The 26,141-nt window shown below is 55.6% G+C and overlaps 1 protein-coding gene across 2 annotated transcripts in view; it reads right to left on the reverse strand.

Moving 5' to 3' along the window:
* The window catches only part of TNS1 (tensin 1), a 245,106-nt gene that overhangs the window by 199,130 nt on the left and 19,835 nt on the right, over positions 1 to 26,141 (reverse strand). The window contains exon 1 of one of the 2 annotated variants that reach the window (XM_069578284.1): positions 11,170 to 11,356. The exons of the other annotated variant lie outside the window; for it this stretch is intronic. Coding sequence (XP_069434385.1) covers positions 11,170 to 11,202 — 33 coding nt within the window. The 5' untranslated portion in view covers positions 11,203 to 11,356. Of the gene's footprint in view, positions 1 to 11,169; positions 11,357 to 26,141 lie in introns of those variants that run through there. 2 annotated transcript variants of the gene reach the window in all.

The raw sequence follows: 26,141 nt of genomic DNA on the forward strand, positions 1-26,141 counted from the left end.
TCTCACCCCTGTGAGTGCACTGCCCCTCAGTTCTCTCTTGAATCCTCATTATTACCCCCTGCCTCAGCCCAGAAGTCTTCTTCCATCTTTATTGCTATTTCCTCTCCTTTACATGATGAAAATATCAGTAGGTTAAATATCCTTATTAAAATTTTTTAGCTGCATGCAGCATGTAGGATCTTAGTTCCCTGACCAGGGACTGAACCTCTACCCCTGCACTGGAAGTGTGGGGTCTTAACCCCTGGACCACCAGAGAAGTCCCTAAATATCCTTTTTAAAATGACACCACCACACACAAGGGATGAGAGACAGGCTGGCAGTCCAAGCCTTCTCTGTGTCTGGCTTTCTGAGAGCTCTGGGCCAGCCGCCACCCTACCACTAACAGGGGCCTCAGTTGCCCCCTCCAGACAGTGTGAGGTTGGGCTCCACACCCCCTTGTGACCACAGATGTAAACACACTCTAAGTCACAAAGTCATCCACGCTGCTTAAGACTCCCCTCCCTCCTCCCACCCGCAACCCTCAGCCCAGGCACAGGCTGTTCCGAGGACACCCCAGGAAATCACGCCCTGAGTGCAGATGCGATTCCTCTCCCAGGCACCTCCCCCTGGTGTCTGACTGGATTCATTCCCCAGCTCAGGCAGCAGGGGCCAGCAGAGCACAGACGCTGATGCTTACCCCACCGCCTCCCCAGCCACAGAGCTTTCCAAAGCCCCCGGCACACGCATGAACACACACAGATGCAACTACACACCCCACAGTTCCAAGGAGAAGCTTCTTTTTCTCCAAGTCCCCCTCCTAGCACCCCAGTCTGAGCCTCCCAGCTCCAGGTGCTCGGGGGACAGCTGGCAGTGTCCCAGAAAGTTTTGATAGCAAATAGACATACATAAGTGTATGCAATGCCTGTAGGTTGGAATACAAACCCAGCATGTCCAGGGCTCGCAGCTGAGAGCCCTGTAGTGCTGAGTCCTGGGTAAAGGAGATGGAGCCACGAGAGACACAGAAAAACAGGTGAAAGGAGAGACAGAAAGCCAGCAGGGAAAGAGGCAGAAAGACAGAGAGAGGCAGAGGGAGAGAGAGAGACGGAAACAAAAGAGGAAAATACAAAGAGAGACAGAGACAAAGAGAAAAGCAACAATCAGACAGAGAAGGAAAAAAAGAGGATCAAGATAAAGGCAGAAACAAAGGCAGCACAAGCAAGCAGATACCGAGAATGAGAGAGATTAGGCGGAAACACAGAGAGACCATAACGGGAACCAGAGACTCAAAGGGGAACAGACAGACAAAAATGACACAGGAGCCAGCCTGAAGGGGCTCCTCAGATCTGGGAAGATGTGAGCATCAAAATACATCGTGATAGTAATGATTCATCAAAATACATGCTGACAGTAATGACAGTCTATACTGATGTGTGAAATAACTGAAAACACTGAAAGGCTGGTGAGGAACAGAGCATTTATGAGGCTCAGAGCACCTCCCCACATCATGCTTATAAATTACAAAGGGGAAAAAAGGAACTCTGCCTGGCAGGCTCCGCTTTAATCGAGTGATCAAAGGCAACGTCACCGGTAACGGGACGAGTGGAGATCGTACGCTCGGGAGGGGATGGAGTGAGAACAGAACATCACTTCTGCGATACTGCTGCCAAAGACACACAAGCTGAATCTAATCAGGAGGAAGCGTCGGACCAACCCCAACGGAGGGACAGTCTACCCATGAAGTGGCTTATAATCTTCCAAAGTGACATGGTCACGAAAGTCAAGGAAAGGCGAAGGAGACTTCCAGACTGAAGGTGACTAAAGAGACCTGACAACAAATGCCGCCACTGATTCTGAATTGGATTCTTTCCACTCCCCTAAAGGACATCAGGAGGACACCCGGCCAATCTTCAGCGGAGCCCGAGGATGAGAAGGTAGTCACTCATCAATGTCAATTTTCTGACTCGGATGGGTGTGCTGGGTTAGGTAGGAAAAGGCCTTGTAGGAGAACAGGGCCGTATTCAGAGAGGGCATGGCAATGGGTCAGCTACTCTCAAATAGTTCGGGGGCAAGGGGGAAGGCTCTCTGCACTGTATTTGACACTTTTCTGAAGTTTTAGATTGTCTCAAAATTCAAAGAGACAGACAGACTATATGTTGAGATGGTGGGGAGGCAGAAGGCAGCAGAGATAAAGCCCAGAGCCAAGACAAAGAGAGCAGAGGGTAGAGGAGCCAGCAGGTGCCGGAGCCCAGCCGTGCCCCCTGTTGGCTGGACCAGGCAGCAGGACCCAGGTTCGGATATTCCAGACACTTTATTCTGGGAGCTTCAGCTGAGGGTGGGGGTGAGGGGGTGCACTGAGAGTGGGGGCAGGGCACTGCCCGGCTCTGGACTTGACCCGCACCCCTTATCCCACACCAGGAGGGGCAGGTGAGTCCTCTCATTCTGAGGCCTCACCTCCCGTGTTTTCCCATCTCAGCCCCCTGCTGGCGACCTTCCGAATGATCTCTGTCACTGACATTCCACGGAGGGGACCCAGTGCCTTGTCAACTGCAGCAGCCAAGGCTTAGATGGGAGGAGAAGCAGGGAAGGGATTTGGGGTTCAATTTAAGGCATGTCTGAAGGGGCATGCAGGAAGCCCTAAAGCCCAATCATCTCAAGCCTACTCTGCCCCCGGAAGCCTGCCTCTCCCACCCCACTAAGTCAGCAAAACTCCCCATACCAGCTTGTCTCCCAGCCTTATCTGCCTCCGACCCCAGATCTAGCCCTTCCCCTAAAGCCCAGGGACAGAGGCCTCCCCGCTAAAGCAAAGTCAGGGCAGTGGAATCTGCCCAGTAAACAGAAGAGGAGCAAGCTGGCCTTCCGGGCTGACCAACAGACATCCAGGCTTCTCGCCTGGGTCCTGGGCTTGCTTGCTCTGCTTGGCCAACTCCATAAAGTCTGGTTTACAAAATCTCCTCGCCCCATGGGCTTGGAGAACAGAAATGAGGTTCAGAAAACACACTCTCCAGCCTTGCTCACGGCATCTTTGAGCTGCCCTGGGTGATGGTCTGGCACACCCAGCTGCCCTGGGTGATGGTCCGTCCCCTATATCCACCCCATCCTGGTTCTCTGGCTGAAGGATCTCTGGGATCTCTGGGATGGGAGTCTAGAGACCAGCTTTCTAGACTTGCAGTCTTGGGACCATCAGTGGCCTTCTCCGGGCCTCATAGTCCCCAGATGGAAGTGAGGGGTTTGGACAAGACAGCCTGGGTGTACACAGTATTTGGAAAACGACGGGCCAGCTTGTGGAATCTAGGGGGTGGGACTTGCTGACGTTTACAGAGAGAGAGCTGTCTAATGGGGCATCACCCCTCCGAGAGGGGCTGGGCAACCCCAGTGGGAGTGAGGAGACCAGCTGGGCCATGCCCAGGAAAGTGACCCCAGGTCATAACCTTGACTCTGCCAGTATCCCTGGCTATATACACTGGGATGTCTGGTAATCTTGTTAAGAGTCATCCACAGAGGTCTGAAGATTTCCTTGGATGACGGAGGAGGAAGTGTAGGGTGGAATATCTTCAAATATCTGAAGGAGCTGTCATGGCTGTGAAGTTTCTAAAGGCAAAACAAAACCCCAGTGGGTAGAAGGTGCCAGAACTCATGATTAGACACGAGGAAAAGAACTTCCAAACAATCATACGTCAAAATCCAGAGGAAGAAGATTAAACGAGGTTCTAGCGCCTCCCCTGCCCCGCCCACGGTTACTCTGCAGGTACAGGCAGAGGGTGAGAACGGAGCCCATTAAGCACCAAGCTCAAGGGTAACGGCTTGTTATGACAATGAGCATCATTTTCCCTGACAAGTGGCAGACAGCCTCACAAAGCACACCAGCCCCTCCCTTGCCGGATTAGCTCCTAACGGACCTAGGGAAAATTCAGGGCAGAAAAGGCCCGGCCACGGCAGAAGCTGCCTCGTCTGTCCCCGGTCCACCTCCCTTGAGAGCCAGAACTTAGAAAAGGGAAAGGGTCCCAGCTGAAGTCATTCTTCCCCACCCTCCAAGCCCAGAGCCCTAGCGCGGCAACGAGCCCAGGCAGCATCAGAGGGCTTTTCTGGCCCTCTGGGGGAATCTCTCCCTGCCCCCGTCCCCACTCTGTTCAGCCAAGCTGCCTGCCAGAGGGGTGTGGCACGTCTGGCTTGGGCAGCCTTGGCGGGAGTTCTTGGCCTTGGGGTGGGAATGGCTGTTTACTGGCTCCTCCCTGCCCCGTGGGGCAGAGCGCAGTGGAGTGGGGGTGGTGATGAAAGGGGACTGATAACCCTAGAGGTCCTCAGCTCATGAGCTCCTGCCCCGAAACATCCCCAGCCCTGCCCCACTGGGCTCCCTGGGCCCCACACTAGGAGCCGTGGATGAAGAGGCCAGAGGACAGAAGTCGGCAAGCCAGTGAGCCTTGGGAAAGAAAATCGCTATAAAGCAGGCCCCGGACGGACCTGGAGTGCCATTCAGTCCTCTCCCAGCCATCCACCCTTCCATGTCTCATCACCGTGGGCTGGACACCAGGACCTGGCTGGCATCAGCGCTTATTTCTATGAGGAAGACTGGGACTCCCAGTGGAGCTACAGGCTGGAGTCTGGGACATTCCCCCGCCCCAGCACCGCAAATGCAAGCTCCCTCCAGCCCCAGCTCACCTTCACATACACACCACACCACCAAAGTTCCTCTTGACGATCACCATCACCCCCCAGCCCCTAGCCAGCTAATGGGCTGATCGTGTTCTTGGTCGCTCCGGGTGGAAAACTCTGAGTCACTCTCAACGCCTCCCAGCCCTCCACCCTCCAATCCAACCAGCTGCCAGACTGTAAATTTTGCTTCCTAAATATTCTCTTGGCCCTCCTGTGCTTTTTAATTCCATTGCCGTTGCCCTATTAGAGGCTCTGTCACTTTTTCGCCTGGGCACTGTTGCCTGTGGCAACAGCCTCCTGGTCTCCCTCCTCCCTGCACAGCCTCTAAGGTACACAGCTCTCTGGGGTCACCCCCACTCACTCCAAAAGGCTTCCATGCCTTCCCAAGCATCCACCATAAAACGTGCACTCCCTCCAATCAGCAGGGAGCAGCCTTGGTCCATACCCGGCCCACTCAGCCATCTCAATCCCATGCCCCATTCCCTGACTCCCTGCCTTGGATCCATACCTGAGCCCTGGTTCTGCTGTTCCCTCTTCCCAGAATGTCCTTCCTGCCTCTCAGCATGTCAGGCTTCTAGGCATCCTTGAAAGCTTCATTCAAACCTCATCCCCAAAGGGAAATCTTCCCAAATAATGTCCCCACCATCCCTTTCAAAATCAATCTCTCCATGCTACTTTTCTTTTTTCATTGTGGAAAGTTTAAAAGCTCTGGAAAAGATGGACATGCATATGCCCTTGGCCCCAACTCACTGCTTATGAGCATTCTGCCACTTCTATCCACCCTCTGTCTCTGTCCCCTACCTCAATCCAATATAATGACCACCCTCAGGAAATTCGACCTCGCGACAATAGCATTATCTAACATTCAGTAATATATTCTGATTTCCCCTTTTGCCCCAATAACACCCATTTGAGCTGGGTCTTTCCCTTTGTTTTTATTTTGGACTCAGGATCCAAGCAGGATCTTGTATTACGTTTAGTTGCTGGGTTTCCTTCCTCTTCTTTCATGTGGACACATGACTCCACCTTATGATTTCTCTTTGATGACGCGGACTATTTTGAAGAATGGCCCTCGGTATCTGGATGTGTCTGGTCATTTCCTCATGATTTGATTCGGGCTAAGCGCCACCCAGCACCCCTTCCTTTCCTCAGTCACTCATGCTTGGCGCCCCTGTGCAATCTGTCACAGCACCCTGTGCAACCTGACTTGTTAGCAAGGTGACCCCTGGCAAGTTAATTAACCCGTCTGCCTCACTTTTACTAATCTGTTAAGTGGGCTAACGGTAGCAACCATCTATAGATTGTGACAATGCCTGAAAAGCCACCGGAACAGCGCCTGACACATAGTAAGCACTCACTAGACGTGGACTCTCGATTTGTGTTGTCACGCCTGGGTGTGCCCTGGACTTGCCCACAGGCACACACATCTGCATGCGCTTCTGCTCCGTGTCCACTGTGTCCAGAACAATGTGAGCCCAAAACAAGTCAGAAGGGGCAAATCGAATGGAGCTGCTGCCTGATCTCGGTTCCCTGCAGTGATTTCACCCACTGCCACTGTCCTGCCCGCAGGGGACAGAACACAGGTTCAGGGGGTCCTCACCCAGCTGAGGAACAAGCTGTCCTAGGCCAAGCAGCCCTGGGTCTCCAAGGGAGGAAAGATGCAGAGAATGGCTGTAACTGAGCTCCCCGTGTGACAGAGGAGCACGCAGACGCTTGGGCAGCCCGGATTCTGCCTGGTGGCCTTCGGCCCCTGACAGGGCTTCCTGAGCTGGTGCATCACTCACCATCGGCCTGCCTCTCTCTCTCTCTTCCCACTTGGCTGCTTTATAAACCATGTCCCAACATTTTTGAGCATTAAGCCCCAGGTCCCTTTTTGTGCTCTAACATGAAAAAATCAGCTCCTGGAGTGGGAGGGCACAGTGAAGGTGAAAGTGTTAGTCGTGTCTGACTCCGCAACCCCATGGACTGCAGCCCTCCAGGTTCCTCTCTGTCCATGGAATTCTCCAGGCAAGAATACCAGAGTGGGTTGCCATTCCCTTCTCCAGGGGATCTTCCCAGCCCTGGGATCAAACTTGGGTCTCCTGCATTGCAGGCAGATTCTTTACCATCTGAGACACCAGACACAGAGATGTGGGTGGGCTGAAACCCCATCAGGCCTGGCCTGATGGCGAGGGCCTAGCACGGCTTCCCTCACTGATTCCTCACCGCGACATCCTACAGTGAGGCTGAGGAGTGTGCTCTGGGGCACCAGGGAAGCTGGGATGGACCGAAGATTCAGATTCACGTCTGTCTGAGATAGGGTCCCCAGTCCCTAACCACAGCAGTACCACCACTTCCGAGGGTGTGTCAACAGCTGCCGTCTGTATTATCTGGAGAAGCCCTGGCAGTTACATTGTCAGGACTCCTCTGCCCAAAGGCCATCTTCTGGCCAGTTTACCCCATCTTATCTTTCCTCAGTTATGCTTACTTCCTGCACTTGGATTTCTGCAGTCTCAACTTCATCTTTGGATCTAGTTTAAAGTTCACCTCCCAGAAGAGAACATCTCTTTCCTGATATGTCCCTCCTTCTCCCTCAGTCTAGGCGAGGTCTCTCCTTAAATGTCCTTACAGATTCCCTCTTGGATAATATCCATCTTACTGCAATCATTTGTCCAGTATCTGCCAGCTTCTTGAAGAAAGTCGGCACTCCATGATCAGTGGTGAGATAGGTGGAGGGAATATGGGTGGGTGGTGCTTGGATGGCATCACGGTGCTTCCCTAACATCATTTCCCATCTCTGGGCTGCTGGCCACCAACCCCTCAACCCAGAGGTGCAAAACCTCCAGCCCATACCCTTCCACTTTTCAGGAGCACTGAAGCCACCGTGGGCCCCTGGGCAGGCCACTTGCCCTCTGCGGGTCCCCTTCGCCTTGGCCAGAAACTGGAACTAGCCATCCTTGCCCTTCCTACCTCACAGAATTACAATGAGGTTCAAATGCCATAGTGTAAGTCAAGGACCTGGAGACAAGGAAGGCAACAGGGAGGCTGTGCTGGTACTTGGCTGCCCGGACCACACAGCTAGTAAGTGGCTGAGCCAGGATTTGTCCCCAGAATCCATGTAATGACTATGCATGCTGCCTGCAGGAGAAAGCCTGCGTATTCTGGGCCTCCACACTGTCCTCAGACCCCACCTGCCCTTGCCAGGAGATTCCCAGAATGGAAAGCCCTGGATGGGGAGGCGGAAGAGCCAGGTCCTACTTGTGCCTTTGACCTTGTATGGCCTTGAACTGCACCATCGTAAAAAGAGAGCTAACATTTCTTGAGCCCTTACTGGGGGAGAGACACTATTTTAAAATGTATTGGCTCCTTTAAAATCTAACAACCCTATAGGCAGGTGGGGAAACCCATGGAGAAACAGAGATCTGAAGCCACCTGCCTAAGGTCACAAAGCTCCCAAGTGACAAGGCAGGATGAAACCCAGGCACCACACTCTTGGCCGACCTGCCATCCTTCCTCTGAGCATCACAGAAAAACAGTACCATATTGCTCCCTGACTTTGGGCCTCAAATGTCATGTTGAAAAATTTCACAAAGGGGCCTGTTTTATTTCAGACCCTGTTAGTGTCACACCACCCAGCCTAGCTCCCAAACCCACAGTCAGGAGGCCCCATGGTGGGCACAGCCCTACAGGCCAATGAAACTCCAAAGAGAGCGAGTTCGGGACGGAGGGATCAGAGTCGGGTTCACAGGGCAGAGCTGCATGCCAGGCAACCAGGCGCTCACGAGGACCCTCTGACAAAAATGTGTGCTTAGCGCTGGGAGGGACACGGGCTCCAGAAGAGAGAACACTTCTTTGTCTGCAGCTGCAAGCAGCCTCAGAGGACAGCATCCAAGTTCCTATGAGAAACTTAGGATGAAAAGTCAACTGATGAGCCAGAGGCCACATGGCTCACTCAGCACAGGGCCAGCGCTGTACTTGGCCCCTGGTCGTGCCTTGCGGCTCTCTCAGCCCCACCTAATAAGCCCTCTCCCAGGGCCTGCAGCTCTAACACCAAAAAACCTCAATTAATAGGCATGTAATTATTTTCTAAATAAACCATACTTGAATATGTAATAGCAAACGATGGGAGCATTTGATGAGAAAATCAAGTTAAGCATGATAAACAGCTATGTGCCTCAGCTAATATAGTGATTTTCATTCCTACAGCTTGTTAAAACTATGTGCTATGGACAGATGACTTTGTGGATGAAATGTGTGCAGCTATTCCTGGGGAGATTTCCCCCGCCAACACACATCAGACCTGGGATGCAGGGCATCCTAAGAGCCAAAAAGGGTCTTGTGGAGTGGGGTGAGGGACCCACATTTACTGAGCAGCTACTATGTGCTGGGTACCTGGTTTTCTGACACATGTCAACTCTGTCCTTACCCCAGCCAAACAAGGTGTGTATTCTTCTCCCCACTTTACAGATCAGGAAACTGAGGTTCAAGGAGGGAACTGTGACAGCCAAGGCTGCCCATCTGATAAATGACAGAACGAGGATCGGAATCTAGACCTGCCTGGTGACAAAGGCCACCCACTTCCCACCAGCAGGTGCCTCTCAAGATGGGAGCAGCCCCCTTGTCAAGGTCTCCAGGACCTCTGTGTCTCCTCTCCATAATTTGCACCAGCTATTCCACCCCTCCCTGCTACAAACTTATACCCCAGCCCCACAGAGGTCCATGCAAAAAGGAGGAAAGTTGCTGGGACAACTGCAAGGGAGGATCCGGGATGAGAAGTTAGATGGGACTAGGACTGTGGCCCGGGGCCAGTCCTCACCGCCCCCCGAGACTTGGGCCCACCCTGGAGATGGGCATCCAGGCCAGGGCAGGATGGGGAAAAGACATCCTCCTCCCCAGTCCACTCCACCAGCCTCTTCCACCACCACAGAAAGGCACCCGCTGGGTTTTCCCATGAAGCTGGAGAGGGACGGGGGCGGGGAGTCACAGGAGAGAGGACAGGAAAAGGAGCGGGGAGGAGAAATCGCCGCATCCACACCAGCCCTTGGTCCTCAGTTCCCTCTCCCAGCTCTCGGGGAGAGGAGTCACTGGACAAGGCACTCATGCTCACCTCTTGGCACCTCCCCTCTGTCACCCTCATTTTACTGCCCAGGGAAACTGAGGCTCACAGCCACGAGGCGCTTCTCCCACAGCCTCCGCTGACGTGGCCTTGTCTCCATCCACAATAGCATCACCCCGGAAGTTTAACCACCAACCTTCCCGCCACAGGCCTCCCTTCCCTGTCTGGCTCCATCCTCAGCACCATCTACAGGCCTTCCAGAGCTGGGCCCAGGGAGATGAACTTGGCCATGGCTCCCATTACACAGATGTGGACAGCAGCCCAGCGAACCCCCCTCTATGCAGGACACTCCAGACACCTTCAGTCTGTTACTGAGAGCCCCACACGCCACCCAAGCACCCTCATTCCAATGCTCCTCACTTCCCCTCTCTTCCTAGGTCTGATGGCCCACCACTGTTTTTCAGCCTGGGCTTGCCTAAGCCCAGGAGGGTCCTCTCCAGGGCCGGCTGGAACAGGGAAAGGGCAGGGAAGACCACATCAGGAAAGGACAGGGAAGACCACATCTGGACCTGGGACTGAAGTGCCCTCCCCCAAACCAGCCGGCACTCTCTCAGAGACCAACATTAACCTCGGCCAGGGACGACTTCCTCGCCCTCCTGACCCTTGCATGCCTTCGCCCAGCCTGACAGCCCAGCCAAGCCCCTCTGAGGAAGGGGTCTCCCACCCCCGCCCCCTCCCCTCCAGCAGCCGTCAGCCCCCTCTCTCCCTCTGACAGGCCTCAAGACTTTTAACCCTCACCATGTGGCCCCAGACCCTGCTTGCCCACCCCTCAGGCACTCGCCCCTACACACATCTTCCCGAATCTGGGGCCAAGAAAGGGGAAAGACAAGGCCGTGTCTTCCTTCTCGGGACTAGGGGGTGGGAGGGGGTGGTTCTTGGTAAGAGTGGGAGGGCTGTGGAGGAAGAGGTGGCAATGGTTAGAAGCTGAAATTGGGATAAAAGTGACGGAATCCAAGCAGAACTTCCCTCCAGCTGGGCTTCTCCAGATTTCATTTTCTAGGTTAATACCCCTTGTTCCCCAGGCCCCCTACCAAGGCAACTTCCTGAAACTCTAAGGTTGAGCAACTTTAGGGGTGCCGAATTTCACCCCCCTCCCCCAACCCAGTGCAGGGGAGAGGTAGGTGGGAGTGGGAACGGAGACAGGAGAAGCTCCAAAAAGAAACCAACTTTGTGATGGCTTCCCCGCCTCACAGCTCCTGGACTCAGCTGGGGTAGAGGGCAGGGGGGCGGGGGGGGGGGGTGGACCGACCAGCAGAACCGGGGCAAGGGGCCCCCATCAATGGGGAAGGACTCAGGCTTAGAGTCTACTCAAGTCGGTCCCTCAGAGGCAGAAAGGCCCCCTCCTTCACAGCCAGCACTCCCCCCACCCCAGGCTCTCAACATCAGGCTAAGGTTGAAGGGGCCACAGGGGGGTTCGACCTCCTAGCTGACACAACCACACCTACCCAGAGCATGCAGGACAGACAGATCCACGTCATCTTCGCTGAGTGCTGTCCCTGGGGCCACGCTGGGGCTGGCGGATGGTCCCCCTGAGCTCACAGCCCGCACAGAGCAGGCAGAAGGGAGCTCTGAGTCCGCAGCAGCCTCGGCTCTGGCTCAGCCAGCATCGCTCGCCCTGCCTGCCTCCAACTCACCCTCCCTCCTCCTCCTCCCCCCACTCCACCCCTTGTCCCAGCCTCTTGTCTCCTCCCTCCTCCCAGCTCCACTGGTGGCTTGCAGGGTCTGAAGCCTTTGCTTTGCAAGGGGTAAGCACAAGGCGGAGCAAAGGGACAGCTACTGGAGACAGCCCCTCCCCCGCAAACCTCTCCTGTACCCCCAATCCCAGACACCCAAGTCCTGTGAGCTACCGGGCTGCTCCTGCCTTCTGGTTTGATCCAGCACTACTGGCCAGGAGTCTGCTTCACTCCCCACAGATCCCTACCCCTAGAATCCGGATGGAGGGACAGACAGACAAGCGATGGCACAGCCTGAACTGTGGTTCTTCAGGCCCATCCCATCTCCAAGGACACACACTTGCCCTCCTGCCCTGGGAACACACTCCCTCGCACACACTTAGCTAGGTCGGGCTCTGGTGCTCATTCAGCGAGCTCTGAGCCTGCACCTCACTTGACTCAAGAGAAACCAGGCCTGAGATGGCTGGAAAATGGCCCTGCCCTTGGGGCTGTGAATTTTGTTCCAACATTTTCCTACTTTTTTTCCCCCCCTTCTTTCTTTTCTCCAAACATCTGTCCCAGCCCTTCCTGCCCTTCCTAAAGGAGCCCCGCTCCAGGCTCCCGCGAGAGTCTGTTTTTCTTGACTGTGCCCTGGGCCAACATTTGGTTTGCATTTCCCCACTTCCTCCTCCGCCTCCCCGGCTCCCCCTCCCAGGGCCGTTTCACCTCCCACCGTTCCATATGCCTACTTCTCCCAAACACTGTCCCCCCTACTCACTCCTGCCAGCCCTTCCCAACCCCCCACCACCTTAGCCCAGGGACTAGAGTTTGGGGTCCGGGCCAGGGGGGAAGACGAGGGGTACAGATTTCAAATGCATTCCCAGGGCTCCCTGCAGGGGAATCCAGCAACATCTGCCCCGTGCCTTCATTGTCTCAACTCCCTCCTCCACCGTCCCCCCAGAAACTTTCCTCTTTGAGCTCTGGCCACAGCTGGACCAAGCGAGGATGGGTGGGGCTGGTGAATCACCCGCACTATTTTTTGGGAGACTTCCAGGGGAGGGAAAGAGGGCTCAGCCCCACCCCCTTCTGTAGACACACACACACACACACACACACACACACACACACACGACACACAGTTCAACTCACACAAACACACAGAATGCCGAGGACAGGGCCCCACCCAGAGTAGGCACTCTGAGACCATTTTCTGGGACTGAGTAACTTGGCAAGAAAGTCCTCTTGCTTGAGGACTTATGCACACACACCAGCATGTGGTGCATGCCCTGAGCCACATGTAAAAAGGGTTATGTATCCCCTGCCTCTCTCCCCGACTCACCCAAGAGCATGCCTTCACCACTCTGTGTCAGCACCACGCACGGTGCCATCCCAGCGCAGCGTCTATACGACCAGCCTCTCCCCTCAGGTGGACCTGTCCAGCCAGGTGTACTGGCTTCCAGCCCACAGTCCCGTCAGGACATCTACCTAGGAAACGCCAGAACGAGAGGGAAACATTCACCCTTTACCTGGGGAAGGGCTGCCTTGTGTGGATGTGCAGGTCGTGTTCTGCACAGAGGACTCTATTACTCGGCAACTCCAAGATGTCAGGGAAGGACACTACAGCAAGATGTCTCATTCTGGTCCCTCCTGGGGCGGGTGCCTGAGTTAAGAGTCTTTGTTCTGATGAAGACATGATAAGGTAAAAAATCAGGGCCCTTCTCACATCTCTCCAAGCCCTTCTGCAGAGCCGTGGAGCAAGGAAGGATTCTGCCCCTACCCTACATCCCTTTCCAGAACCACAGTGCCCTTGGATATCCCCTCCCAAGCCTGCCAGGGCTCAAATGACAGTTTAGCCAACACTGTAATGAGGCAGAGTCCCACATGTAGTCGGCCCTGCAGCCACCGCTGGGGATGTCCACAGGCAGACGCTCCTGCCAACCCTCCCTCTCTCGACTGGCTGGAGCTCAGGGCAATACAGGAAGGAGGCCTCTCTGGGAGCCCCTGAGCCCACCCCTAGCCACCATCACCAGCTCTGCCAGCCCTCCCAAGCATTCGGCCAGCTCAGCCCTGCCATCTCCGCACTCAGTCCCACCCCAGCTTCCCCTGCCCTGCTCCCACAGCCCTGCCCTTTACAGCTGGCATCACTAGATGTGCCTGCCGGCAGCTATCTCAGTTCTGAGAAATCACCTTGCAGCTTCCCAGAAATGCCGAACAAGACCAAAGACCAAGTCACAGTGACACCAATATGTCTGGCCCCCCACGCAGCCCAAGGGGGCCCTGCAGCCCCCAGGCCAGCTCCCTCTGCAGTCCCTTCAGCTGGGACTGAAAGACAGCAATAGAGAACCCTAGTGCTGAGGGTCTTCTTGGAATAATTCCCCCATCCCTCTTTTCTGCAACTATGCGGGTCTCTCTTGTATCTTAATCTCTCACAGTCGGACAGTCTTTCCTCCTACCCAGTCACCATCTTCCCCATTGAAGGCTCAACTCTGCCACCAGAAGTGTCTCTAACTGTATGTGATGACCCTGTTTCAGGACCCTGTTACCCATTATTGCTCCTTCCCAGCTGGTTGCCCTGCTCCACCCACGCAAGGAGAGTTCCTTGGGCAAGGACCTGTCCTGTGTGTTGCATCCTGAAAGCCTGGCATATAGCAGGTATCAGACATTTGTAGAGGTAATGGATCAGTCTGCTAATCAATAGGTCCTGCCATATTTTCCTACTTCTCCCACTCACTATCCCCTTCCCAGGGCTTCCCCGGTGGCTCAGCAGTAAAGAATCTGCCTGCAATCCAGAGTCTCAGGAGACATAGTTTCAGTCCCTGGGTCGGGAAGATCCCCTGGAGGAGCACATGACAACCCACTCCAGTATTCTTGCCTGGAGAATCCCATGGACAGAGGAGCCTGATGGGCTACTGTCCATAGGGTCACACAGAGTCAGACATGACTGAAGTGACTTAGCATACACACAGCAAGCATGCACCCCATTCCCAGGCTCTTCCCACGTGGCACAAGTGGTCAAGAATCTGCCTGCAATCTGAGAGCCGCAGGAGACATAGTTTTAATCCCTGGCTTGGGAAGATTCCCCTAGAGGAGGAAATGGCAACCCATTCCAGGATTCTTGCCTAGACAAGCCCGTGGACAGAGGAGCATGGTGGGCTACAGTCTATAGGGTCGCACAGAGTCAGACACAACTGAAGTGACTTCGCACACACACATGCACATTCCCTTCCCAAACCCTCCTCCTGGTCCACTCCAGCCCCCCGAAAGGATGTTGGCATACCTTGCCTACACACCCAACTTTCTTCAGCACCGTATATTCCATGCTGATCTCCGAGCTCTCCCAGAAGGGGGAGTCTCCAGAGGCTGGACCAGTGTCGCCCTTCCTGGGGTCCTGACCCCATGCCTGGACCAGGGACTCACAGGCAGAAGCTGTGGGGCTGGTTGGGTTTTCCAGGCTGAGATCCCAGAAGCCTCAGCACCTGCCCCCACCCTGTGCCATGACACCCACTGCCACAGCCATTTCTGCAGAGGCTGGTGTTTAACCCCTCTCCTCTCTGCAGGCCGAGCCTTCCTGCTCACTGCCCACGGCCCTCCAGCATCTGGCTCAGCAGTCAGTTGAGGAAAGAGCCAGGACTGCAGGCTCTGGGGCTGGCGCTGAATTGAGGCAGAGGGAAGGGTGAGTGAGGGCAGGAATAGAGCTAACCGGCCTTGTAAGCCTGAGCCTGGCACTCCTGTATCCCAGCCTGTTTCCTCACCTGCAAAATGACAGAGCTGATGGTCTCAAAGGTCCCTACCAGCCCCGCAGGTGCTGTGGGGTGTGACCACACAAATCGGCGTGAGACCATCGATTTCCCAGGCCAAGATCCCCGCTCCCTCCAACCCATTCTTCCTCTCCTTCCACACTTGTCCATCAGAAAGTTCTTCCTGTTGTCAGCCCATCTCCTAATGGAGCATCAGGTCTTTTCTCAGTCACCATGGGTCACAAAATTCAAAGGTCACGGAACGTCAGAGCTAGAAAGACCTGGAGCCTTTCTAGGGGTCACAGTCAAAACCTTACAGGGCCCAACAGAAGTTAAATGAAAGGAGCAGGCAAGGAGTCCCTCAGAGACTCAGAGAGCTGGCAGGCTCCACTAAAGGGGACCCTGCTCCTCATCAACAGCTGCTATGGATCAGCGACGTGGCCCACACTGTCAGATCTTTTGATCTGTCAAGAGAAGCCCCAGATCTATATTATCTTACAAAACCTTTTCTACAAAATATGAAAAGTGCGCTTTTTAAGTGCTGGCTTTTTCTTCTTTGAAAGCCGTTCTGCCAGATTAAATTAAAACAAGTCTGCCAGGAGGGTTTGGCTTTCGGGGCACCGCTCACCTAACCCAGCCCCATCATCTGAGAGATGACAACACTGCAGCGGAGGGAGGGGTGGGACCGCCCTGGTGTCACAGGGCTGTGGCTCCCAGCACCTGCTGTCCAGTCACTGTAGGACCAGAGTCATGCTCTTGCCTTTCTCCTGCCAACCCTGCAACCTGCTGCCTCCACACAGGGCCGCACACACCACAACCTTCCTCCCAGCCGGTCCCAGGGGCCTCCCGTTCAATAGGCAGGGGCAGAGCTGGTGCTGGGATTCCCCACCAACATCCAACTACAGATACCAACAGCACAGAGCACAGGGATCTGACCCCAAAGCCCTCGGTAACTGCGTTATACCCTTTGGCCCCCTTGGGCAATGTCCTTTCCCTCCATGCCCCTGGAAAGAGCAATATTAACTAACCAGACACATAACTGTGGTATCATATTTAAGCCTCCTACCAGCTCTTGTTTTACAGATGTGGAAACTGAGGCACAAAGAGGTCCAGCAACTTGCTCAGCATCACATAGCTACTATGTGTGAGAGTGGAGTCCAGGGCCTCTGATAACACATCTTGTGGGCATCAAGAATTTTCCTGCTGTTCCTCTAGCAATAGTATCACCCAGAGACTAAAGCTTAAGGTCCCATGTCGAGGTGATATGTTAACTGTCCTCCCCACTCCTTGGCCAAGGAGAAGATCAGCTGCCCGGGCCCAGGACTAGCTTGGGTTGGGGGGCAGGGCGACACAGAGAGGGAAGCCAAGGACAGTGCTGCCCCCGGGTCAGGATGAGACTGACTGGCTCCCCAGTGGCTCTAGAAGAGCCAATCAGAAAAGAAAAACCACAGCCCTAGCAAGCCCTGGGGCTTCCCTAATAGCTCAGTTGGTAAAGAATCCTCCTGCAATGCAGGAGAACCCGGTTCGATTCCTGGGTCAGAAAGACCTGCTGGAGAAGGGTTAGACTACCCACTCGAGTATTCTTGGGCTTCCCTTGTGGCTCCGCTGGTAAAGAATTTGCCTGCAATGCGGGTGACCTGGGTCCGATCCCTGGGTTGGGAAGATGCCCTGGAGAAGGGAAAGGCTACCCACTCCGGTATTCTGGCCTGGAGAATTCCATGGAGTCAAAGAGTCAGACGCAACTGACTGAGTGACTAACAGCTAGTAAGCCCTGGGGCCTGAGTTCTGAGTGAGAACAGAAGCCACAAGGTTTTTGCTCAGATAAGCCACACTACCTCTCCCTGCCCCCCATCCCTCCCAAAACTGGCCTTTGAGTCCCGGGCGGCTCAGGGCCCTAGCAGAGCCTCCATGTACCACTGGACAGGATGTTCTTTGAACTAGGTTGCAACCAAAGGGGGCATGGGGTCTGAAGTTCCAACCACGCTCTACTCACCAAGCCTGACCTGAGACACATCAGCCTGGAGAATGGTATCCTACGGGCCAGGGACGTCCAGCCCCTTCCCCCATGTCCACCACCCCTCTAGTATGAGACGGAGTTGCCTCCTTGCACTCCAGAAATCAGAATGCTCCTTAAGAAGGAAAGTGAGTTTCCAACCAGGCCCTGCCTGGGCCCAGCCAACCCAGGAAGGGACATTACTCACACCCTCCTCCATTCAGCACCCTTCCCCTACCTCCCCTCCACCAGCACCCTGGGTGGGGACAGCGTCTGGGCCAAATCTTAATAATTTTTAATAAAACCTTTCCCAGAGCTTGACTCAGTGATCTTGATCTCTTCCCCAGCTCTAATTTCCTGCCTGACTCAGACTCCCAGAGGCTGGCGGGAGGCAGCTGCAGCTGATCACCAAGTCCCACACCCCCGGCCCCCAACTCTTATCCTAGCCCAGGAGCACTGAGGTCATCCTCAACCTCTGCAAATGAGGAGGGGGAGTTGCCAAGAAGCCTGGGGTCCGACTGACCTGGTCTCGGCTGGCCATTCCCGCTGCAGGCTGCCTTTTCCCCAGTCAGCAAAGCTGGACTCCGCAGCATCTGAACTCAGAGCCCACAGGAACCTAGATGGGGCTCTGGCCCCGCGGTCTGCAGCGCATGCCTCCCAGCCAATCCCTGGACACAATGCATTTTGCTAGAAGATTTCAAAGCACACCTTGGGTGACTGGAGGGACTGGAGCCTGCTGGCACCTCTTCCTCACTGCGGAGTAGCAGTGGGGGAAACTGAGTCCCAGAGGCAGCACCTGGGAGGAGGAGCTGAACATTCAGGCTTCTTATGGAGTGGAAAAATCCTTCCTATGCATGTGATGCAAAGAGTGGATACCAGGATAAATCCCTCCATCCTCACATATCCTATGTCTGGCCTGCCTGAAGGTCTACAAGGAGGGAGAGCCTGCTGGAAAGGCACAACAAGAATAAATCCCAAATATTTACTGAGTACCTACTATGGAATAAGCACTTGGTAACCATTCCAAATGTCCTACATCATTTAAGCCTCACAACAAGCCAGTGATACAGGCATTTTTATAATCCTTATTCCACATGTTTGAAAGCTAATGTACAGGTAGAGTAAGTCACTTACCCAAGGTCCACAGCTAAGAAATGATAAACCCAGAATTCAAAGCCAGGCAGACCAGCTCTACTGACTCTTAACCTGAGTACCACTGAGCCCCTTCCCCCATATGACAGGGCCCTCTCTAGTTTCCCTAAGGAAAAGGGAGTAGATCAAAAGCCAGACCCCCAGCCCCTGAAATCCCTCCCCTCACTGGAGCCTTCTAGGGGCTCAAGGTCACGTTCTCTCGGAATTCTCTGTGCCTCCAGGGGAGGATTTAAGGTTACATGCAGTTTCACCAGTTCCCTACTCTGCTGGACAGCTAGGCCCCCACCTCCTCCCTCTCCCCAGCCTCCCCCACCCCACCCCACCACACACACACAAGCACACACACCCTGAAGACAGTCAAGGATCTCTAGATGAAGGATGCTCAGCCATGGCACGCCCACCCACAGCACTGCGGGTCCCACCACACCCCTCCTCCGTCACTAACCCAGCCACTGCCCCAGCCCCCATCCTTTCCATGCTTGGTTCAGGTCCCTCCATCCTCCTGAATAGATAGGAAGTCCCTCCTGACATCCACCAGGCTCATTTCTCACCCTGTTAAGGACCCAGCCTTAACAGTCTCACTCTGTCAAAGTCTCACTCCGTTAAGTCTTTACAGCCTCACTCTATTAAGGGCCCAGCCTTAACTCTGAAACCTCTGAGTCCAGTGCGGGGGCGGGGGGAATGCGTTTCCAGGGACTTGCCCTCCTTTTCCACAGAAATTTTAGAGGGATGCAGAAAGCCCCCCCACCCAGAAGTGTTCCTTTGTGCCCAGGTCCCCAGCGTCCTCGCACAGACTCCAGTGTTAACCTTTCCACTCCTGACCTGAACCCCAGATGCTGCGCCCTGGCAGAGTGGTGTCCACTCCCTGCCGTGGATCCATGCGTGGGAAGGGGCTCCCCAGGAGTTCCCAAAGTCTCACGAAAGCCACACTGACCCGCTCAAGGTAGGTGTCCCTGAGGGCACGAGGGTGATAAACCCGAGGAGAGTAGGGAAGAGTGGAGCAGGTGTCAGGTGAGTTTACCTGTCTTCGGAGACAGAAGCGCAGGGGTAGGAAGCAGGAAAAGAGGTACTTGCTCCATCGAATCACGCAGGAGAAGCACCAGCTCAGTCGAGTCATGTTGACCCCCGAGGTGGGTGCCCCCCCACCCTGGGCGCGAGGGTCAGGGTGCGAGGGGAGGAGGACCAGCTGCTCTGGGGAGGCGGTGAGGAGCCAGGCGAGAGCCCCGCCCCGGGGTCTCCGGGACGCTTAGCCCCGCAGGAGCAGCCCGGGTGTCCCGGCCCCTCTAGCGGGAGGAGCTCGATGGGGCCCCCGCGGCGCGGCCCCGACGTGGCTCCATCTGCCCGGAAGCCCCGATGGCAGGCGCGGGGGCTGCAGGGCGCTTCCACCCTGGGGGACTTCCTCCAGCTGCTGCCTCTCTCCTCCCCTCGGCCTGACAGCCTCCGCCCGCCGGTCTCCCAGGCGGGCTGGGGGGCGGGCACGGCAACTTCGGAGGAGGCTCGGGGAGAGGACCGCAGGCGAGGCTGAGCGGGCAGAGCAGAGGCGGTGCCAGGCGCCCAGCGTCCACCTGCGGGGAAGGCGCAGCGGCGGCGGCGCGAGCCTGGGCGGCTGTGGCGGCAGCATTGTGCTCCAAGCTGCAGTGAGTGTGTGAGTGTGCGTGTGTGTGCCCGTGTGTGCGGATTTCCCTCCAGACCTCACTCCAATTTCCATATTGCTCCCCAGAGCATAATGTGATTAACTTAAACGGAGGCCTCCAGCTGCCCTGATTGAAGCAGAAACATCGTGGGCCTGGCATGCACGTGAGAACACCTCCCAGACAGGGCTGTTCCAACTCAGCAACCTCTGACCCTGGCCACACCCCAACTCCGCTGCCTGGATCCCTCCCCAGACAACTACAGGAGGGAAGGAGCTCTGAGCATCCAAAGGCGCCCCCACGAGTTGGAAAGGCCCCTGCCTCCCAGGCTGAACCAGCTCTAACGGATGAGAGCTGGCGGGCCACCCACAGCTATGGCTGAACCACTCCTCAGGGTTCAGGGTGCGCCCTGTCCCATCGCCAAGTGTCATGTGGCCGCCATCAGACGCCAGGGACCCTTCTCTGCCTCTGCTGTGCTCAGAGGATGTGAACGGGGGTTGGGGACCACTTGGGAATATTGCTTGGCGGGGGGCTTTCACCCTACTATGTCCCTGGCACTAGGCAGCAGGAAGAAGAGGGGGTGAGAAGGAGGTGCTGGACTCTGGAGAGAGGGAGAGAGAGACAGAGAGACAAAGGCAGAGGGAGACCCACAGACGGACTTCGGGGAGGAGGAGAGGCAGCGGTAAGCTTTGCCCCTGGTTTTTGTCGCTGCAGAGAAACTGGGAAGGGAGCCAGCCAGCCAAGCCCAGAAAGAAAAGGGGTGGGAGAGCTGGAGAGCTGCAGCTGAGCGCAGACCCTGCCAGGGCCTCCCCACCGTAACAGGCCACTGGAGCACCAGCCAAGGGCCCGTCCCCACCCCCCACTGCTGCCTGCACTCCCCGCCTGGGCTTCCCTGGGCACCTTCTCAGGGCCTTTTTTTTTTTTTCCCCCATGGCAATGCCATCTCTCACGGTCTCCTTCCCAGCATGTGGCCTGAGGACTGAGTTTCTCAGCAGCTCACTTCTGCCTCCAAGCTTTCCCCCACTCAGCAAATTTGTCAGGCCCCCCTACATCCCCAGCTCAGCTCCCCACCGTGAGACAAGCACTTTTCGGGAGGTTGGCAGGAGCACAGTGAACACAGTGAAGGAGAGGGAAGGGGGCCCTGCCACCGCCTGGCTAGAGAGAGAAGAAAGACAAACCTCAGCCCCCAACAATCTCCAAGCAAGGGGGACCGCCAACTGCCTCCTGCCCCCGCAGCATACATCACCAAGGAGACCCTGGATGAAAGCTGGAGCGGGGGTACCAAGGAAGTTAGGTGGAAACAGAGCATATGAGCCCATCCCTAGCAGACCCTGCCTTTGCTCTTGCCAAAGACCTCCAGCCAAGTGCCTGGCACTGTTGAAATCTCTGCCAGGCTGCAGGGCGGGCCTTCCTTTTCTCTGGTGGCAGAGGTTGGGGTGGGGGACGGGTCCTATAATCTCCACAGGCACCCCCACCCTGGCACCAGAGGAACTGGATATGTTGTGAGATGTGAGGAAACTGAGCAAGTGGAGCAAAGTTTAATCGAAAGGGATCACCGGTTGAATTTGTTAAACAGAAGTTCTTCAGATAGGCTGAAGCCTGGCCCTGCCTAGACTGAAAGAGGAGGACAACGTGATTTTCCTTAAGAGGATTCTTAACACTTCTCAACACCAAAGAGCATGACAGGTACTCATCAAACAGAAGGAAGGAAGAGAGGATGGGAAGAAAGAAAAGGAAGTGATTTCTAAGCTTCAGCCCTTCCTGACAAGGAGATCATGATGAATAGGGCTCAGAAGATGGAAAGTCCTTAATTTCATCCACTGGCCAGCAGGAGGTGTCCTTAAGCCAATGACCCTCCAGAGAGGAAGGGAAGAGACCGTGGTTGACAGGGATAAGAGCCAGGCCCAGCCCTGCCTGGAGCATCTCCCCAGCTCTCCCCTCCCAGCCCCTGGCTCCACCACACCTCACTGAGCTTCATGCCTGGTTTCTCCACTCCTGAAGGTCAGTGAAATCCTGCCCCCTTGTGTGTGCCCTCGAGACAGAAATGTGTCCTTGGGGGTTTGGTGCCTCATGGGAAGCCACACATCCTCTGTTCTGTTTTCATCACCGAAGGAGATCAGAACCCCAGGGACAGCAGCTACAGGATCCCCAGAACCTCCCAGGAAGCTTTAGCAGGGATTCCCTATGCTTCCCATTTCAAATTTTATGGATGCATGGAGGGGTCCAATCCCAGCAATCTGTCTCTCGATTTCAATCCATTTCTCCTCAAAGCACCAGAAACTGCATCTGGTAGGTTCTAATGTGTATCCCACCCCCCCACCCCCCCGTCTCTCCTTCCAGGCCCCCAAGTGTCAGGGACAGAAATGCAGGATTCCACAGAATGGATCAGAGGCAGGGGACGTAGGGAACCACAGATAAAGAAGAGCTTGGGCAGACCTGGTCTGTCAAAGGGACCTAACATCAGATTGCAACCTCTCTGCAGCCCCCATGTGGGTACCTGACAACAGCCCCCCAGTTCCTCACCTTGGCCTCCACAGTGCAAATTTTGAAAAGCTGGCCGCCATCCTCGGAGGGTTAACCAACTCTCTGGGGACTTTTTGCCTCTCCTGCCCCCAGGCCTGTCTCCCAGCCCTGCCAGCCCCTGGGCCCACCCTTCCTCTCTCTGCCTCCTCCCCTCAGCTAGAGTCCAGACAGCCAAGTGGGTCTGGCCATGGCTTGAAAGAAGAGGAATTTCTTCTCCACATCCCACTCTTATTTTACACAGCCCAGAGACCCGAATTCTGAGGCCAGGCCAGGGAGGAGATTCCAGAGTCTAGAGCCAGGCGGGATGGAAGCCACATTCACAGAAAGGGGGCTGCTTTCCCCTCACCCCACCAGCTTCCACACCCCCACTCCCTGTGAATCGGGAGAAGGGGAAACTTCCCAGCGGCATCCAGAGAAGGTGTCAGGGAAACAAGAGAGTGGGTCACAGCTGCCAGCTCCCTGGGGACAGGGTAAGCACAGATTCTCCTCTGTCCCGGCTCCCCAGGGGCACAGTGCCCCCGCTGGTTTTGTCTGTGAGGAGACAAAGGCCGCTCCTGTGAGGGGAGAATGGCTTGGGCATCTGATCGGAGGCTCTGGGTCTTGCTTTCACACCGAGAGAGATGCATAGAGGCTGCTCCCTGGAGGCCCCCAGCCTTTCTCCTCCATCAGATGGGGACAGCGGCGGCAGACCACTCTCCATGTGCTTGCTCACAATCCTCCCAGCCATAGCAGTTCCTCCCTGGGGTTCCCACTTGGGTCTCACCTCCAAGACCAGGTTCCCCAGAGCCTCAGCACTTCCACCAAGGGTGGGCCCCACTCAATGGTTAAACTACCCAACCATATTCAAGGTCCAGGACTTCCACATAGCCACAGAACTGAGGTCCCCGCAGAGCTGGGGTCCCATTTCATATGGGCTCCAAGGTCTCCTCCTCGGATGCCCCCACCAAAGTTCTTCCATCCCTCTAGTCCTGAGTCCCTGTGTGACCCCTGGCCAGTTCATGTCTTCAGACCACTTAGCACTCTTATTGACAGATCCGCTCACTCCCTCACCCCCTTCCCCACCAGACTGCCAGCTTCCAGAGGACCTTGTCAGTCATTCAGGGCTGTGCTCCCAACACTCAGAACCCAGCATCCAGCACTCAGCATGGTTCAGGGCACATGGTCAATGAACATGAGTTACTTGGTAGATTGGCTGGTTGGTTGCATGAATACAGGAGAGGAGGAAGGCAGGCCATCCCTTCTTCTAAACCCGGAGTCCCTGCCCCAGCCCTGGATTACGGCCAGTGGGCAGTATCATTTTCCAGGTTCTAAGTGCTATTGCACCAGGACGGTGGGGCCTTTGTGCTTCTCTACTCCACCCACCCCTGACACGGGGCACCTCCTGATTCAGCTCCGCCACATCCAGCACTGATTCCAGTTAAAATTGAGAGTGACCCAGCCCTTCCCCTGCTCCTTCCCCCAAGCCCAACATGTGATTTAGGAATAGGATTCAAGATCCAGAGAGGGAAACTGACTTGCCAGGAGTCACACAGCTAAGAAGTAGCAGAGCTGGAATGAATCAAGCTTCCCCCACACACCTTTCTGGCTCTTTGCTTCTCCATAGCACAGCATTGTGGATGGAGGGGAGGAGGCTGAGAAGAGGAAAGATCCTCCTTCTTATAGATAGCCCAAGGAGGTGAGTCCATAAATTCTCTTTCTCCCCTTCACCACTACTAACCCAGGTATGTGAGCCCTGACAGGCAGGAAGTTCCTCCTGATACCTAACCTTCATCCCCACTCTCAAATTCCAGACCATTTCCTTTTAGACTGCTTTGCCTGGGGAAAGGACAACTTGATCACTCTCTTTGCACAATAAATGCCTTCAGACACTGGCGACTCATTATTCACGCCCCCATCCCCACCCCACCCCCAGCCCTCTCTATTCTGCAGGCTGAGAATCCTGGGTCCTCTGGGCCCCTTTCCAAGTGACTTCCATCACCACCCAGCAGCTGCCATGATAAATGGGTGGGGGAGGGATGGGGACAGATCTGGAGTGATGGTGCATATTGATCCATAAGGGAGCCCGGGGGCCTGGGCTGCCTTTCCAGGCAAGCCATAGCATCTAGGGGTAGAAAAGTGAGAATAGGGGCTCTGAGGTCACCCTGGTCATCCCTCTGCCCCCCAGAGTGTTCATTGCAGGGCCCGTCATAGAGACTGCAGACCTAGGAGCTGGGCTGCTGGGTCTGAGCCCAGGTTCCAGCAATGAGATTAAAGCAGGGACTGTCTAATTGATTCTGATGGAACTGGGAGGGGGAGTGAGATGAATGGAGAGGGCAGGAGGAGAGGGTGGAAGGAGGGGGCAGGCAGGCAGGGAGAATCCAGTCTGGGAGACCCAACTGCATCAGAACCAGCTAATACAATTACTGTCCACCCCATTCTCTCCTCCCAAACACAACCCCCTCCTCTTCCTGGGAAACCAGCCCACTGACTGTCTGCCCCTGAACTGGGCAGAGAAGGCAGCTGGGCATGGGAGGCACAGATGGAAAGGAGCTGGGTTAAAAGCCACAGTCGAAGGAGCCAAGATGGCCCAGAAAGGCAAAGATAGGGACAGTGTCAGCAGGCAGCAAGGGACAGCAGAGACGAGACAAATGGAGACGGACACAGACAGGTAAGCAAATCCCTCCTACTCCCCCGCTCCGTTTTCACCTGACAACCTTCCTCCAGCCACTCCCTGGCGCCCCTCACCCCTCTCCAGCCAGGACATCACACTGGGCTCCTCTGCTGGGCCCACCTCCCACGTTATTCCTGCAGAGTGAAGAGATGGGAAGAGAGGCCAGGAAATGGGACCTCCAGTCTCTCCGGTCCCCCTCATCCCAGGGCCCTCAGCCTGCGCTGTGCAGGCATCCAGGATGGTGTGAGAAGGGAGGGGGCCGCGAGGAGCCAGGCCACTGAGACAGATGCCAGGTGGACCCCAGGACGGAGAGGAGGACAGGAGGGGGAGAACGGAGCCTCCAAAAGGGACATCCAAGACAAGAAAAGCAGTGGAGCCGAAGCTGCCAAAGACCAGACAAGTGAGAGAAAGCCGGCCTGGGTGGAGAGGAAGCCAGCAAACAGAGGGAGGAGGAAATGGGGGCAAGGAGACAGGAGGAAGGTGGCGAGCTCTAACCATCTCACAAAGAGCGGTGGGGAAGGGCCAGCATCAGGCAAAGGGTGGGTGATGGGCGAGAATAAAGAAGGGGGAGAGAAAGCATGGCATGCCACCAGCCAGGCTGCCAGGGAAACTGAGGCATGAAACAGAGTGACACGGCCTCATCTCCAGGCTCCAGAAGCAAGCAGGGCCTCATCTCCAGGCTCCAGAAGCAAGCAGGGCCCAGGGCTTCCAGGGACTCCCAACCCCAGGTTCAGAAAACCCAAAGGGCAGACCCAGAGCAGAGTCCAAGCTGACCCGCAAATGTCTGGCTGCAGCCCACGCGGTCAGGAGCCAGTCTGGACCAAGGCTCTCAGGGTACTTGCTTCCAGACTAGAAGAAAGGCACGCCTGGGCCAGGGGGCCAGGCCAGGTAAAAGCTCCTGGGAGGGCCTCAAGCACCTCCAAACATGACTCCTTCACTCCTCCACAGAAGCCAGGAGAGCTGGCAACTTGTGTGCCCTGGCTGGAACCCTGTGTCAGACGTGGGTAAAACCCCTGCTTGAGTGCTAACTCACTTCAGTCATGTCCAACTCTTTGCAATCCCATGGACTGTAGCCCACC

The sequence above is a fragment of the Ovis canadensis genome, chromosome 2 (genome assembly GCF_042477335.2).
Source record: "Ovis canadensis isolate MfBH-ARS-UI-01 breed Bighorn chromosome 2, ARS-UI_OviCan_v2, whole genome shotgun sequence".
NCBI classification, from domain to species: Eukaryota; Metazoa; Chordata; class Mammalia; order Artiodactyla; family Bovidae; genus Ovis; species Ovis canadensis.